Source organism: Dipodomys spectabilis, unplaced genomic scaffold (genome assembly GCF_019054845.1).
Source record: "Dipodomys spectabilis isolate Male_0828 unplaced genomic scaffold, ASM1905484v1 ptg000043l, whole genome shotgun sequence".
In the NCBI taxonomy this organism is placed as follows: domain Eukaryota; kingdom Metazoa; phylum Chordata; class Mammalia; order Rodentia; family Heteromyidae; genus Dipodomys; species Dipodomys spectabilis.
Genome location: NW_024870720.1, coordinates 9,489,147 through 9,506,654, shown reverse-complemented (window position 1 = coordinate 9,506,654; position 17,508 = coordinate 9,489,147). Strand labels below are relative to the sequence as shown.

Here is a 17,508-nt window from a genome sequence, read left to right as displayed (position 1 = left end):
TTTTCTCAGTAATTTATTGAAGATAAGATTCTCATAGACTTTCCTGCCTGGGCTGGCTTTGAACTGGGATCCTCAGATCTCAGCCTCCTGAATAGCTAGGATTATAGGCATGAGCCACTGGTAAAGTTAGGAACCTGTCTAATTTTTTTTTTTTTAAGTAAACTTGTTGATAGTTACTATAGAACTTTCTCAAAAGCTATTACGATTGGACAGAGAGTGGTTGTGTAAGGAGAGCAAATTACTCATGAAATAGTGGGACCCCTTAGAACCTAAGACTTGGATGAATCGACTGCCTCAATGCAACTTACTTAATGTACTCTTCGCTTATTTAAAAATGTGAACAGGGCTTACCAGCAACCTCGGATATCAAAGACATTGACAATTTGATGAGAATTTCTGGCAGAATTGAATGTGAAAGCCCAAACAGACATCTCTACGATTTTGTTGGAAATATAAGGCTTGATGGACATGGGTATGTAAACCATTCATGACATTCACCATGTCATGAATGTCTTGCAAGTCTGGCTGCATACTATATTCTTCTACTCCAAGATGGACCACTCGAAACCCTTGTTTTAACCATGTATATATTCCAACCCGAGTCTTTTTGTGAAAACACTAAATCATAACCCCATTTATGTGGCATAACTGAAGTCTTTCCCAGGGTTCTTGCCAATCTGTCAAGTGGATATTTTTAGGGATATTTTAGGGCTTACAGCAGATTGTTCAGTTTGTAAATAATCTGTGGTTTATTCTTTGACCAAAATACTGCTTATATGCTTTAAGTGTCTAATCTCCATGGCTGGGGGTCCTTTTGTATGGTTTCCAGATGTCCCAATGAGTTTAGGATCTAACCTCAAGAGGTTCATTGTATTGGACAATTTCTTATCTCCTTTGTGTAATTCTATAGGCTGTCTTGTAGCCCATGTTATCATCTGTAGTCACCTTTTGTTCTTACTGATTCCTGTCTTTCTCTCCTTACCTCTTTTCTACCATTTCCCTAACTCTTCCCTCATTCATTCAGTCAGAATTGATTATGTACCTAGTGGGCCAGGCCATTTATAAATGGTAAGGAAGCAACTGTGAACAAAGCAGATAAATATTCCACCTCTGTGTCTTTACTCGTTCAGGTTGCTTTAATAAAATTCCTTAGCTGGAAGTTTTGTGAATACTTTAAATTCATTGTTCACAATGTTGGCAGCTGCAAAGTCCAAGGTCAAGACAGCAGCACACTTGAGCTGGTGACCTTCTGCTCATAGATGGAGCCTGCTTTGTGTTCTTTCATGGCAGAGGCCCTCAGTCCTCCTGTATAAGAAGGACATACATTCCGTTTGTGAGGGCAGAATTTTCATGACTTAGTCACTCCCTAACCTAACCTCTTAATATCACTATATTGAGGACTAGGTTTCAATTTATAAATACAGGATGGGTGGGGAAACTAACATTTAGTCAATGGCATCCTGTGAGCTGTATACAAGGGAAGGGCAAACAAACAACTAAGTGTCCATGAGAAAATTCAACCTTATATTAGAAAACAAAACTTCTTTGGAAAGGAAGATAGAGTAAGCAACATTAGGACTCCTTGGGAGAAAATACATTATTAATTAGACCGTTAGGATAGTTGAAGTGGACTTCATTGAGAAGATGGCATTTGAGCAATGTTGAGTAAGAGGTGAGGAGCTTAACCTTGTGAATGTCTGCAAGAGGATTTCACACAAAGGAAATAGTAAAAGTTATTAATGATTACATAATGCTAAAGTGAGAAAATACCTGGAATAAATTTGCAATGATAGTGATCTGGGTGGAGTAATGTGATCAATAAAAAGAGTAATAGAAGAAAGGCCAGTAGTGGATAACAGTGGACCAGATCGTGTAAGGCCTCGAAGGCCACTGTGAAGGTATACAGTGAGTAAAATGGACATCCATGGGACGGTAATAAGGAAGGACAGTCACTAGTTTAGTTTTGGACTCACTAAATCTACAAAGTCCAGGAGGCAGTTGAATATATAGGTATAGAAGTCTCTTAGCATTGACACATAAATCTATGGAACTAGAAGAAACCATTCAGGATAGAGACAGTAAAGTTAGAAAGCCCAAAGATGGTTCTAAGACTGCCAATATTAAGAAGTTGAGAAAAGAGAAGGGTCTATTAAAAGAAATGAAGACCATGTTTGTGGTAGGGAAACGAAGAGAGAGTGAAGAAACTACCAGGATTGCAGGGGGTGGGGGGTTAGGGGGGTGGGGAGGAGACTACAATGAGTCAGATATTGCAGATAGCCAAGTACAGTGTAGTTGAACATTAATGATAACATTACAAGTAGAAATCTTGTGCCTTGATCAGAACAGGTGGAGCTTGATGAGCTTATTCAAGGAGTTTTGTTTCAAAGAGTAAAGAAATGAGGTATAACCTAGCAGAAAGAGTAGGACCTTTCTTGCCTCCTGCCTTGTTTTCTCTCTTCCAACTTTCCCTTCATTGCCAGCATGCTCTCCAATATATCCATCTACCAGACATTTATAATGACTAGCTAAATGTTATCTAGATAGGTGCATTAGTTCAACCAGCCTTGGAGAATGTCATTGGTGCTTTCATTATTTCGTGATTGCTTTATTGGACATTTGAAGGTTACTCTGAACTGTTGTCTTTATTTGAATCCACCAGAAGCTTTCTCATAATCTTTGATGTAATTATTGTTCTAAAGTTTGCTCAGAGTGATCTTTCTCTGAACATATGGTTATACACTAATGATAGATTGAACCATTTACACAAGTAATATTTCTTCAGTCTGACATTCGTAATTGGCCAGCTTCCATTTCTTACCAGTTCCCCCTAAATTGATGCCAAATTAATCCATGCTGTGAAGGAAAAATTTTGTGTAGTGGTGCCAAGATTTAGGATACAGATACCATTTACGTAAGGTGCTTTATTTTACAAGAAGGTGGAAGTAGCACATTTGGCGTTGACAGTGATTACTCAGTATTCTTAGAAACCATTTGGAGTGAGAATACTTTGATTACTTCAAAGATAAGGATCATTGCCTAAAGCCAGACAAGCTTTGGAATTCCATCTGGGAAGCAAACTAACAATAACTTCTTTAGCCCTACTAATTAAAAAGTAGCATATTTCATTTTAGAAAAATTGATACCTATTTCCATGCAATCCACAACACAAATGCTGTTGGTTATAGTAGGGTGGGGCAGTGGTACACCTGGCATAGCTCAATGACTTCTCAAGAACTTCGTGGAAATCTGCTTTAAACACAAGGCCCCTTCCAACTCTGAAATGTACCCCAAATCTTAATACATATATAAGATTGATATTTCTAAAAGGCCATGGGTTGGAAGCTTGGTCCTCAATGTACTGGTGTTAGGTTGTAGCTCTATTAAGATCTCCTTCAGAAAGGCTTAATGGCTGTTTTCCTGGAGTCAGGGAATAGATTTGCTATTTCTAGTCACTGTCCCATGCACTCCCACAAAGTGATGCCACTGAGATTACAGTGTCGCAACCCACTGTGACCTTGGACAAGTCAGTCATGGAGATGGATTGTGGAATTGAGGTTTGGGGCACCAGGGGCCTGAAGCCTTCCACCAGGTGTCCAAGGTCCTTTTTACAAGGTATTTATTGAGTAGGGTACAGGGGTGTGTGTGCAGAAAGTGAGGTATGGGTATTCTTGAAGTCACAAACATCCATCATGTGATACAGTCTTGATCAATATCCTTGAAGTCACAAGCACCAACTTGTGATATAATCTTATGCTAGTGATAAAGGGCTTCCTTATCTTAGGAAGCAGTGGTAAGCAGTAAATGACTTACAATTTGCACAGGCTTTTGTCTATCCCCAAGCTCTCAGCTGGCTTTTCAAACTCTCACATTACAGCAAATCACTAAGCCCTTGCCACGTGTAACCACTTAAGCTTGGACTTTGCAACCTCTGACACTGAATCAAAACCTATTATATAAAGTACTTATAAAATGACCTGTCTCAAGTGTTTTTCATAGTGGCAAAATAGTCCAAGATAGGCTTCCATCCAGATGAGCCCTGAGGCATGCTTGTTGTGCCTAAAGAGGGAAAGTTGTGTTGTGTCCTTTTTGGAAACTGAAATGCACTACCTTCAAAGGATACTCACTCTCCTTTCTGACTGTTGACATCAGAGCCAGTGGAACTTTGGTTATTCCTGAAAGAAGATCCCAAACCCAAGCTGCCACTGACTTCTGAAGCCTTCAGAGCCATAGAAGGCCGCATCAGTTGGAATTCGCTGACAAATTCTATGTTCTCTGTAAAGTTTTCTTAAGGAATTTGTTTTCTTCTTTATTTACAGAAGTCTGCCCTTTTTTTGACGAGTCCTGGGCCTTGAAGGCCAGCATTCTACCACTTGAACTGCAGCACCACTTCCAGCTTTTTCTGTGACTAATTAGAGATAAGAGTCACACAGACTTTCCTGCCCAGGCTGGTTTGGAACCATGATCCTCAGATTTCAGCCCCCTGAGTATAGAAGACTTTTTAAAGTGCATTTTCAACTATTTTGCTTTTATTGTTATTAAAATGAAGGTTAGATCATAAGAATTCTTTTTTTTTTGGGGGGTCCGGTCGTGGGGCCTGAACTCTGGGTCTGGGCACTGTCCCTCAGCTCTTCAGCTCAAGGCTAGCACTCTACCACTTGAGCCACAGTGCCACTTCCGGCTCTTTTCTTTTTGATTATGTGGTGCTGAGGAATCGAACCCAGGGCCTCAGGCATGCAAGGCAAGTGCTCTACCACTGAGCCACCTTCCCAGCCCTCATAAGAATTCTTAAGGCCATTAAATTATATGTTACATTCCTATCAAATAACCCAATATATCTATGATAGTATTATACCCGTCTTATTTCTCCAATAACCTATTGTAGAGGCAAGACAGATAACCCACAAAAGATCCAGTTTGACTTTTCTTCATGAATAACGTGGTTGAAAGTATAGGATAATAAATGCTTCGAAATGCTTACCATTCATTGGAAATGTGTTTGCAATTCTTAGAAAACTGAATGTTATAGGTAAAGGGGCTTGTCTTGGGACAATGCAAGTTTTATGTTGAAACCTGTGTGTTTTTATCTAGTGTATTTTGAACATCTGTAATCTAGAATACTTGTTTTAATTGGAAGGAGGTGAGGAATCCCTTAGCCTCACAACTTCCAAAAAAAAATTTTTTTTTTGGTCAGTTGTAGGGCTTGAATTCTGGGCCTGGGCACTATCCCTGAGCTCTTCAGCTCCAAGTGAGCACTCTACAGCACTTAAGCCACAGTGCTACTCCTTGTTTTCTAGTGGTTAATTGGAGATAAAAGTCTCATGAATTTTCCTTCCAGGGCTGGCTTTGAACCACTATCCTTAGATCTCAGCCTCCTGAGTAGTTAGGAATACAGGCAAGAGCCACCAGAACCCCCCTACAACTTTAAACTTTTTAGAATCCTAAATTTGTATCTTAATTCAAGAAAAGTAACAAATAGGTTGAGAATTAGCCCTTGAAATCACTAAACTTTTTTCTGCAAATATAGCATATTTATTTGCTCAGGCTTCAAATACAATACACCATACATAAATAGATGGCTTTAATAATAGAAATTGATTTTTCTGGAAATGAAAGACCAGGGTAACAGCATGATCAAATCCTGATGAAGGCTACTTTTGTCTGGCAAAAGATGTCTTCTTGATGAATCTTAATACAACAAAAATAAATCTCTCTAGTGTCTCTTGGCATACAGGCACTACTCCTATCATGAAGACCCCACCCACATGTCCTCTTCTATATCTGTTCATCTCTCAAAGTGGCATCTCCAAATACCATCACATTGGCTTCAGCATGTAAATATTTGAGGCCAGGGTCACATTCAATCCCACACTTCAAATATAAATTATGGGAATTATTAACTTTCTAAAACTTTCTAAAAGAAGTTCCTCATTAAGAAAATTATTCTTTTTGATAAGAAATTTACTTTCTTTCCAAAAATAAAATAAATTGTAAGACGGGCTATTTTGGAACTATATAGTGGCTGTGCCTCTCTTGTGCATTTCAGAAGATGTCATTCCTAATGTCAACATAATCTTTCCTAGCACCGTTCCCTTGGGAGCAGATCAGATTCTTCTTCGAGGTGCTCAGCTGAGAAATACTCAGTGGGTTCATGGAATAGTTGTCTACACTGGACATGATACCAAGCTGATGCAGGTGGGAATTGTATCTGCAAATGCTTTTGGGCTTAAGACTTTTATAAGTGTATTATTTGTAGCTCTAGGTTTAATCTCAAACAGGCCATCTGTTATGATTTCTGAGCCCCACTCCATCTAGAATTTGATACTTCAGCGGGAAAGGTTTTGAAATTCCCTCTAGGAGAAGGACTCATTGCCAACAGGAGCACTAGAAACTTGCACCAGAAGTCATCCATTACGTGTGCTTTGAGTGATGGTGTGTGTTGGTCTTTTGACAGTGTACTTTAACTATTGGTGATCTTTTCAAGTAGTCAGTGTAACAATACATGCTCTCTTGAATGCTACCAGAAAGTTTGAAAAGCAGAAATCCTTTCGATGTTGCTTTACAACTTTAGGATTTCTAGGAGTCATGGGTGCCTAAGGCCCTCCTCTCTGCTATTGTCTTCCAGCAAAATCCCTTGAAACTCAGTTGTTCGATATAACCTTTCTCACTTAAGTAGCCAAGCTTATTTTATTTGTCATCATGTCACTAAGAAGAATATTACTTTCTTCTCTTCATTTTTAAATAGCATTTTAAATCTCACAGAAATCTTTAGATGGTGTAGTAGTCTTAAGAAGAAACGGGCAAACACTGACACCTTGTTATACTTTTCATGGGTTTCCCGTAATATTTATATGTACATTCTTGTTTAGATAATGAGTAGTAACTTCATCAGCCTCATCAAAGACTGGACGCACATTCCTAAGGTGTTTCTCTACATTTTTTACTACTTGTTTCTTCTTACAGAATTCAACAAGTCCACCGCTTAAGCTCTCCAATGTGGAAAGGATCACAAATGTACAGATTTTGATTTTATTTTGTATCTTAATTGCTATGTCTCTTGTCTGCTCTGTGGGCTCAGCCATTTGGAATCGGAGGCATTCGGGAAAAGACTGGTATCTCAATCTAAACTGTAAGCAACAAAGTGATGACTTCACTTACTTTTTCCTTTTTGTGAAATGTGTTCTTGTTTCCCAATTGATTGTGGTTAGTTTTATAAAATGTCCTGTTGTTCTAACAAAGAAGATACTGTTACTAAGATAACTGGACAATTTAATCTTTATTTTTTCAGTGAGATTTCCTGACTAGAATTCTAGTATCTCTAAATTTCAAAGTCCTTTATAGTAATATAAAGTATTCAATATATAAAGCCATTCATATGATATTCATTTTTAAGAGCTAGTTTTTAAACACATTTTTAACACAAGTGATTAGCTGTTAAAGCAAGTAGATTGTGTGTGTGTGTGTGTGTGTGTGTGTGTGTGTGTGTGTGTATTATGTATCTACATACCAGAAAGTAGCTTACATGCTTTATAGATGCTTGAACTGATTATACTTTGCATTGCACTTGGTAGTAGAGAGTCTGGTGTTAATGCCATCAGGTTCCAGGGAAAATGTTATTAAATAGTTTCCTTTGGAACAGGTATCATAATGCTGTGTGATATTAATGTACCACCCATGGGTATCAAGTGAGTTTAATTTCCATTTTATGAATACTTAGCCAGTAAACACTTAATTTCCCAGATGTGTTAAGTCTATTGTAAAATCTTAGAGCAAAAACTTATTCTTAAAGCTTTTTTATTACATTTATTTAAGTGTTATAACTTTAAGGCTTTATAGTCATTGATTCAGTATTTCAACGTAAAATGGGCTGGTACTACCACCACTTTGTTTCTTCATATTCTTTATGGTATATCAGGTATGTCCAGTTTATTTTCCTTATTGGGAGGGAAGGCTTGTTTACCTAGGAAAATAGTTTACCTGTGGATGAATGATGTTCATACAATCTGGATTGTTTTTGCTGCTACTGTTTGATTACTTTAATAGCATGCTTTAAGAAATGCTTTTCACAATTCATATGGATGTGATTCTATTCCATTAAAAATTTGCTTTTACACACCTTCAGTCCTACCTCTAATATCTCTGAGCTTCCTAGTGCTTGGTAGTTCTTTCAGTTTTCAGTACCATTATGCAACTCCTAATAATTGGATTAACAATATATTAAATGCCAGTACTGCTGTTTCTCAGTGTCCTTGGGAGATCGGTTGTAGGACACCTTGAGGATATTAAGGCCCACAGATGCCCAAGTCTCTTCTATGAATTGGTATATAACTTGCATATAACCTACACACATCCTCCCACAGACTTTAAATCATCTCTAGATTGCTTAATAGACTTAATACAATGCACAAGCTAAAATAAGTACTGTTTATTTACACAGTATGATTTAGGGAAATGACATAGGGGAAAAGTCTACATGTTCAGCACAGGCACATAGTTTTCCTTTATACTTTCAGTCTGTGGTTGAACTCACCAGAAACAGAGTTCTATTTTGAAGAATGAGTTTGATAATTACATATTAAGAAAAGTAGAAAACTTTTTTATTCAAGTATTTGTACAAACTAGTTGCCATTCAACAAAGTAGTATGTGAGTATAATGAATCTTCCCAATTGATCAAGATGTGCTATATAATATGGAAAGTTCTTGTTATGCTGCTTTTATCAATGCAAATAAAATATAAAACTGTACATATTTTTCTCTTACCTCTTCCAACAGATGGTGGCGCTAATAATTTTGGCCTGAATTTCTTGACTTTCATTATCCTTTTCAACAACCTCATTCCAATCAGCTTGTTGGTTACATTAGAAGTGGTGAAATTTACTCAGGCATACTTCATTAATTGGGTAAATGTAAATTATTGCCTATAGTCTAAGCATATAGTTTCTCTTTTTTAAATAGTAGGGTCTTTTGCTATCTCAGAGGATAAAAATATCTTAATTGTTCCTGCTGTTTTAAAACTACATAATGGCATGTCACCTAATAGAATTCTAGCAAAGCCTCTCCACTCAAAATCTTACAGGTTTTGTGCGGGGCGGGGGGGGGGGGGGGAAGGAGAAGGATTGGGATTAGGGGGGGAGGGGGGAGGCTGGGAAGGGATGTGAAGGATAAACAAAGGAGGAGGCTGCAATGCTTGGTAAGAAATGTACGCATTATCCTGCCCATGTAACTGTAACTCCTCTGTACAGTATGTTCACAAATAAAATTAAATTAAAAAAAAATCTTACAGGTTTATAAATAGACATTTTGAGGAAAATGAGTTTCAGAAGACCTATTTTGGGATACAGCGTGATCGTACAGGAAGTTGGGTATTAAAACACCTAGATAGTGGTTCTGGTGTTACAACTTCCTCCATCAGCAAACTTTGCATGACCTTTGACTTCTTTAAAACTCTATTTTTGGTACACTAGCATACATACAGGTAATAACATCTCCTTTATCTACATCTCCCAATGGTTGTACAGAAGAAGGAACCTCTTGACATAGCATTCATAGCATTAAGCTTTGTAAACAATGAATCACTTCTACACACAGGACGGTGTTTGCAACTGGTAATGATCATTGCCTCTCATGTTTAATCATCTTTTTAGTTTATTTTTTCACACTTTTACTGTGCATCAATTTTTCTTCTGATTATGTTTTTAATTTTAAAAAACCATCTTTAAAAAAACTCTTTAGATCTGATTAATTGATACACAAATATAACCAATGTAACCTTTGTAACTTCTCACGTCATGAGAGCTAGTTTTGTAACCTTTATGACAAATGTTCCCCTAAACTGTTGGTCTCTTAACTCTCTGCTAAAATATCAAAGTGCAATTTGCAAATCTAAAATGAGCTGCAGGTACACCTTCCTTCATGCAGGGATTGTGTTGGTGAGGAATCATGTCGTGTGTGCAAACACACTTAAAGCTTACAGAAGAGTTCTCACAGAAAGGATTAGGTAATTCACGCTGCTGTTCACACAACAAACTCATCCAATTCAAATTTTTCATTTGGGTTTTCAGAAATTGTACTTAATTATAATTTTAGTTTTGGATGAAGCCAGTCCTTCTTCACCCACCCTTCTAACCTGCAAGGTTTATCACATCCCTGACAGATGGAAGACTGCCTTTCCTAACCCCTCTCACAGGGGAGTTTCTTCCTTGTGTGGAAATGAGATTGATGATTTTTCTTCCTGTGATGCTGGTTCTACCTAAAGGACTATGAGGAAGATCTTTAATCTTGTTTCTGAATAATACCCTCATTCTATTCTTCTGTCACATCCTTTTTTCATTAAGGACACACCTCCCATCTTCAGTTGGTCTTCATTTTTGTGGTTTTCAAATTAGTTCCTATTGTAATTACTCTATGCTTTTCTCTAAATGTGGTACACTTGGATAAATTCTCTCATAAAAACATGGCATATAAAACTCAGCAGGTCTATTCAAGAAGCCGATATTAATCAATTCAGAATATGTACATGAGACACAGAGTTTTTATTTCAATTTTGGTCTTCTCATTTGCTACATGAAAACTAGTAAACTACAGCCATTATTTGTCAACTCCTAATTTTCTGTTATTTGAGCTGGCACAAGTGCAGTTGTTAGTACATGACTAACATTTTCATTTTTTAGTAAGTAGACTTTTCAATGCTAATAAAGCAGATTTTGCTTCCAGTGTAAGGTACTATACAAGCCTAGGCATAACTACTACAAAATGGGCTGATTAGTCTATAACACATTAGCTATTTTTTATTTATAAGCATAGTAATATATCTGCTTGTAGCTTTCAACTAGGGAGGGAGGAAAAGACTTAAGATGTCTGAAAAAATATTCTACTATAGAAAAATAGTGATTTTCTTGGATCATATGGACCATAAATAAGAACAAATATATAAATTTTGGGTTTGGCTTTTGAGAGGAACATTTGTTTTCCTTTCAAATAATGCAATATAAGAGACTTGGCCCAGAAATTATAACCAGATGGAATGTCTTAGATAATTTTTCAGGGACTTGAAGACCTAATCATTTGAATAATGTTTAGTTGCTCTTTTCCAACTCACGTCATTAAGCATTTACCATGTGACAGACACTCTAGAAAGAACTTCACATGTGTTATCTTAATTCTTATGGTAAATTGAAAATGTTAGAATGATAGTAAACCTAGATTGCCTGACTCCAGAGACAAGCTGTAATTGGCATGCTGTTTTGCCCTAATTGAGATACATTCTATATTGAGTTATCCTGAATTATTTTTTTTCTTTTTATTATTATTATTTTTAAATAGTTTTACAGGGCTTGGAATGTGGCTTAATGGTAGAGTATTTGCCTAGCATGCATGAAACCCTGGGTTTGCTTCCTCAGTACCACATAAACAGAAAAAGCCAAGTAGTGCTGTGGCTCAAGTGGTAGAGTGCAAGCCTTGAGCAAAAGAAGCTCAAGGACAGTGCCCAAGCCCTGAGTTCAAGCCCAGCAGAGGAAAAAAAAGTTGTACAAAGGAGTTGCCATTTATCAAAGCAGTTTCTGAATACAGTATATCTTGGTCAATGTCATCCCTTTTAACATTCAAGGAAATTAAATGACATGATATAGAGATAATAAGAACCTGTAGTAGTTACATATATCTTCTACAAGTAGAATGAAGATACTAGTTGTTTTCTTTCCAATTTTACCCAGTCCCTTATTTTTAGATGTATTCAATGATTTCTTTATTTATTTAAAGGATCTTGACATGCACTATGAACCCACAGACACTGCTGCTATGGCTCGAACATCTAATCTGAATGAGGAACTTGGCCAGGTAAACTTTTACTATTAGTTACTCAGTCAGAAATTAGATTTGGTATAATTTCTAACTTAATGTGGCAAAGTCAGAGGTGCTAACAACTCTTAGTTAGTTTTCCATTATTTGAATATTTGGCGTATATACATGTGTTACAACATGACTAACATTTTTATTTTTAATAACTGGAGATTTCAAACACTATGTAAAGAAGGTTTTGCCTGCACCAACCTAAGCATGTCCCTTGGTACGTGGTCAGGGTATTATATAAAATATTGGCTGTTTTTGAATTATAAACACAGTTGTTCTAAGCCTTCAGCTTGAATTAAAGGAAAATGTCAAGATGCAACAGTCCAGTCAAACAAGGGTTTAGATTTGTAATTCGTGCTACCTTTACCTATCACACGACAGGGATGCATTCTAAGAAGCGCATTGTTAGGTGATCTTATCATTGTTAAGACATGGTAGAAAATACATCAGCACACTAATGGCTGTGATGTCACTAGCCAACATAATCGTATAAAACCACGCTCATAAATGCAGTCCTTCACTGACTAAAACATTCTTATATAGCACATGACTATGTATATTTTCATAATCCATTTATATATGCTATCTGATAAAAGAATTCTTGTGATACCATTGCCATTTTCCAGCTCTTACTAATCAAAGAACATTTAGGATAGAATTATTCTTTTTCTTACCAACTCAGATGTTGTTTGATGTTCATTGTATTAGCTCATGCTGATTGTACATTGAGGAATGTGAGTAGATCTCCTAAGGTATATTTCTCTAGTTTTTCTAATACCTTAGTAGACTTTCGTACTCCTCTATAAAATAATTTTATTGCTGCAATACTAAAAAAGGTGAATATTTTCCTTGATGAATGTGTAAAAAGTAATTGATAATGTTCATTGTACCCCAATAATGGAATAGCATTGATTAAAAAGTATAATTTACACTCTTAGAGAAGGAACCTCTGGTCATATAAAATATTTATTGAAATAAACTCTAGGAAATGGAAACAAGAGGGTTTTTTGTTGTTTTCCTTGTTGTTTTTGTTCCCTTTTCATTTTGTCTAGTTTATCTTTGGAAGGGTATGGAAGGGGCACAGAAATATAGTGACAAAGGGTGAATAAATGCAGCAATGGTAGTCACTAGACACTATGTTGAAAATGAACTATGCAACTTGTGGTAAGGATCGGAGGGAAAAACTGGGAGAGAGTGAGGGGAGGGGTCACATTGTCCAAAAAGAAATGTGCTCTGTACCTGACTCATGTAACTGTAACCCTCCATACATCGCCTTTATAATAACAATAAAGTATTTTAACAAAAATATAAGGATGCTTTCCCCTTCTACAAGTTTTATGAAATGATACTAATGAGGAAATTTTAACCTTTTTTTAGGTTAAATACATATTTTCTGACAAAACTGGTACCCTGACATGCAATGTAATGCAGTTTAAGAAATGCACCATAGCAGGCATTGCTTATGGGTAAGTTTTGTTCCCTTCTAATTAGCATATGATATACACAGTTAATTAATGCTAATAACATGGTACATTTGGGAATTAATATTACAAGAAGGTTTAGTTTAACCTTTTTTGTTCTAGAAAGCAGCTGCTCTGTATATGTTTGGTTTTGTTTGCACTGGGGATGACATGAACTAGGGAGGGTGTGGGCCAAATGGTTTTTTCAGTGTTTAAAGTTGTGGAAGGTCTGCAGGGGGCCCGGCCCAGTAATGAAGAACGAATACATTTCCCTGAGCATGGAAGTCAAGAGTACAGCTTCAATGAAGGAAGAAGATGCATTTAGAACTTGATTGGTTTTTGAATTAAAATGCTGTCATTTCTCTAGTGGCTACCTTTTCAATGATTTTTTTTTTCTCCTGATTCTCCTCCTTTCAGTCACAGCAAGTTAAAATTGTGATGAAATGGAAAGATCTGGAAAAAAAATTGTTATGGGAATTAAGTCAGGCCAAGTGAGACAAAGGATGAATGTTTTCCCGTATTTGTGGAAGCTAGATTGTTGTAAGGCGCAATTATTCCAGAAGCCACATTTTGGAAGCTTAGAATATTGGAGTCTTTATTATACTTCCGGCAGCCAGTTGTTACAGAGGTCTGCAGGCCCCAAATACACATAACATAGCTAGGAAACAAGCTAGAGAGAGAGAAAAAAACAAAACCAATACTAACAAATCTTTTCAGCTCCTATGGAAAGCTGAACTGGGATGCTGTGAAGACCGGAGACAAGACAGGAGACGGGACATGATCACTGAGACACACGTGTCTTGGTATAATCGTGCCTGTGCTGGTCCAAGCAGCGAGCAGGTCCACAGGAAATTCCCAATCTCTGGCACTGGACTGACAGTAACCTATCAGCCAAGTACCTGCCCCTGCATCCCTGGTTCACAGCACACCCATCACCTGGTGATGGGTAGAGACATTTCCTTCTCCCAGCATGAAGACAAGATGCCAGACCCTGCCATTTACCATGTGGCCAAAATGGTGCTGGCCAGACCTGACCTCCTTACTTCAGACTTAGCTTATAAACTTATAAGTAAATATGTTGGGTGGTATGTAAGTGTACAAATGTTTTGACTGAAATATGATTGATCCGAGGGAGCTCTCAAATTGTGTAATTCCTTAGAAAGGCAAAATAAAAGCTCAACAAAATAAAACACTAGGAGGCAAATATTCAAACGAGTGGTGTGGGGTCAAGGGGAAAAGGGTAGACGAATGAAGGGAAGAAAAGGATCCAATGTATGTCCTACAAAATTAAGAAATGTAAGGGACGGTGTAGATAGGAGAGGGATAGATGAGGATGTAGAAAGGGGTGACTGATCAAGATATATTGTGTTCTGTTGCACAGTAATTATACCTTAAATCAGGTATATAAATCCAGTCACGAAAAATAGAGAAGCCACATTTTGAGAGGTCAGATTTTTGGAGTGCTAGTGGTATGCAGGCAGCCAATTACAAAGACCTGCAGCCCCAAACCAAGCTTGTACCGAGCTTTTAAAGACAAAGGCCACATGTTGGGTGGAGATAGGAGCAGGGCTCCCTTGGGGCTAAACAATACCAGTATTCCCAAAGCAAGGCCCTTCTGGCTCTACCCATTGCGCCAGCTATCTGCTGTTCAAAAGATGGCTTGTCTTACCTCTAGGCCTGGGAGCTAGGTAGGCAACCCCCCATCTCCTGGTTAGGACCAGAATGGCTATGTGAACAACAGCTCCTGGCACTTGGTGCCTGGATGTCTGTCACTCAGTTTCTCACTTCATCCGGCCCAACTGCGCTTAGGTACATGAAATCAAATCATTGATTTCCTCACTTCAGCTGAAGCCAGGCACCAGTGGCTCACACCTATAATTGTAGCTAGTCAGGAAGCTGCTATCTGAGGATCACAGTTATAAGCCAACCTGGAGAGGAAAGTCCATGAGACTCTTTATCTCCATTAAAAACTTCCAAAAGAGCTGGCACAGCAGTTGTATAGCTCAACTGGTAGAGCACTAGCCTTGAACACAAAAGCTCAGAGACAGTGCCCAGGGCAACATTTCAAGCCCCAGGACCAGTAAACTAAATAAATAAAAAGGCATCTTTATTCATAAACTGCTTTATAAAATAGCAACTCCTTTGTACAACTACTCAAAGATAATAATTTTTTAAAAGATGAATACAAATGGTAAAAGATTGACTAAAGATTGTGTTTTATGGTAGGAAAAAAAATGGCCTTACTGAAGTGAATCACTTAAATTGGGAAGATGAGGAGTACTAGGCTGTTAATGTCTGTTGTTAGGCACTGTTAAGTTTAATTAGGTAACCCAGAGGAGAATACCACATAGTATTCAGGCAAAAAGAAAAGTTTTATTCTGAATTGCTGCTCAACCATGCATAGTAGAAATGCATGACCAAAGGTCTTATCTAGGGGAGAAATAGAGGGAAGGTATGGCCAGGTATGGCCAAGTAGGGGGAAGGTGTGGCCATGCCAGATTCGGATGTGACTTCTGAGCGTCCCTCCCACAGTCCAATGAGAGGCATGACTGGGGGCAGGATGTGACCTCAGCGTAGGGGGAGGTGACTGCCTCCAGGTGTGCCAGGTACCCAGGTAACACAGGTACTAGGCAGAGACTTATGAAGGAGGGGGCAGGCTTCTGCACCGGCCCTGTATAATAAACATTAGTTATCAGATGGATGGTGATGGTTTTTGCACACATTGTAAACCCATTCCTGAATATCATTTCTACAGTGACCTGCTTAAAAGCTGATATCCTTCTTGTACTTTGTCCAGCTTTTAAGTCAATAAGGAAGTTCTTCAAGTTAGTGATTATTGACTGAAATAATCAGAATAGAAACCTAAAGTGCTATCTTTTTTGGAAAAAAGAAGTTTTATTGTTATTATAAAGGTGATGTACAGAGGGATTACACTTACATAAGTCAAGTAAAGAGTACATTTCTTTTTGGTAAAATGGGATCTTGCCTCATTTTTTCTTTTATCAGGTTTTCAGCTAAAAAGCTACTCCTATTAGGCATGTCTAGGAAGCAGTCTTCTTCTGTTGTGTTGGTGATGTTATTATTAAGAGCTAGGAGAAGTAGCTTTGAGCAACCTCTCATTGTAGATTAAATTTTTTTTTGGAAATAATTTTTCTTAACAAATAACTTTTACTTGGTGTTGTCATAGGCACAAGTTCTAATCGCTCAGATTCATCATGTGAACCTAGACTATTCCTTTGCAGATATTCCTGACTCTTTCTAATTTAATAAGGAGACAGACCAGATTGTCTTTAAGATCCTTATCCAGATACAAAGTTCTATCATGTTTACAAAAAAATCCTTTTGTTTACAAAATTTAATTGAGTATTGGAAATGTCTCATCTTAGAGTATTGTGCTATATTCAGTTAAATGAGTTAACTGACTTCCAGTATTCATATATTATTTGTTTTAGTCAAGCATAATCCTGATACTGTTTTTTTTTTTTTTTCTGTTGGTCATGGGACCTTGGCACTGTCCCCCATCTCAAGGCTAGCACTCTACCGCTTGAGCCACAGCACCACTTCTGGCTTTTTCTGCTTATGTGGTGATAAGGAATTGAACCAAGGGCCTCATGCATGCAAGGCAAGCATTCTATCACTGAACCGTCTTCTTAGCCCCCTGATACTGTTTTTAATAAATATTCCCTGTCCTATATTGTGATGGACAGTTTGTTAGCATTATGAAGGATTGTTGATGGTACAGGCTTTGGAGGAAGCATGGTTGTCTTCTGACCACATGCTTATACATCAGAGCACACAGCCTGTTGCCTGATTGTAGCCAGACTCCATCTACAATTGAAGTATAGAGGAGAATGATTACTGTTAGCCAGCTCTCTTCAGGGATTTTTTTTTAATGGGTACTCAGCAATTATAGGAATCTAAACCCGTCCCTAGTGGTCCCATAACAGTGGTTAATGTATATTTAATATATAGGGCTCAACTTTGTGACAGGCATACCTATGATTAAACCTGTTGGAGGGCTGGGAAGGTGGCTCAGTGGTAGAGCACTTGCCTTGCATGCTCGAGGCCCTGGGTTCGATTCCTCAGCACCACATAAGCAAAAAGAAAAAAGCCGGAAGTGGCGCTGTGGCTCAAGTGGTAGAGCGCTAGCCTTGAGCTGAAGAGCTGAGGGACAGCGCTCAGGCCCAGAGTTCAAGCCCCACG

General features: G+C 37.9%; 1 protein-coding gene across 5 annotated transcripts in view; it reads left to right on the top strand.

Moving 5' to 3' along the window:
• The window catches only part of Atp8a1 (ATPase phospholipid transporting 8A1), a 215,073-nt gene that overhangs the window by 61,812 nt on the left and 135,753 nt on the right, over positions 1-17,508 (top strand). For all 5 annotated transcript variants that reach the window (XM_042678094.1, XM_042678098.1, XM_042678097.1 and 2 more), the window contains 6 exons: positions 345-472; positions 6,081-6,192; positions 6,961-7,126; positions 8,771-8,898; positions 11,756-11,833; positions 13,223-13,311. In XM_042678094.1, the coding sequence (XP_042534028.1) occupies positions 345-472; positions 6,081-6,192; positions 6,961-7,126; positions 8,771-8,898; positions 11,756-11,833; positions 13,223-13,311 (701 nt within the window). The remainder of the gene's footprint in view (positions 1-344; positions 473-6,080; positions 6,193-6,960; positions 7,127-8,770; positions 8,899-11,755; positions 11,834-13,222; positions 13,312-17,508) is intronic.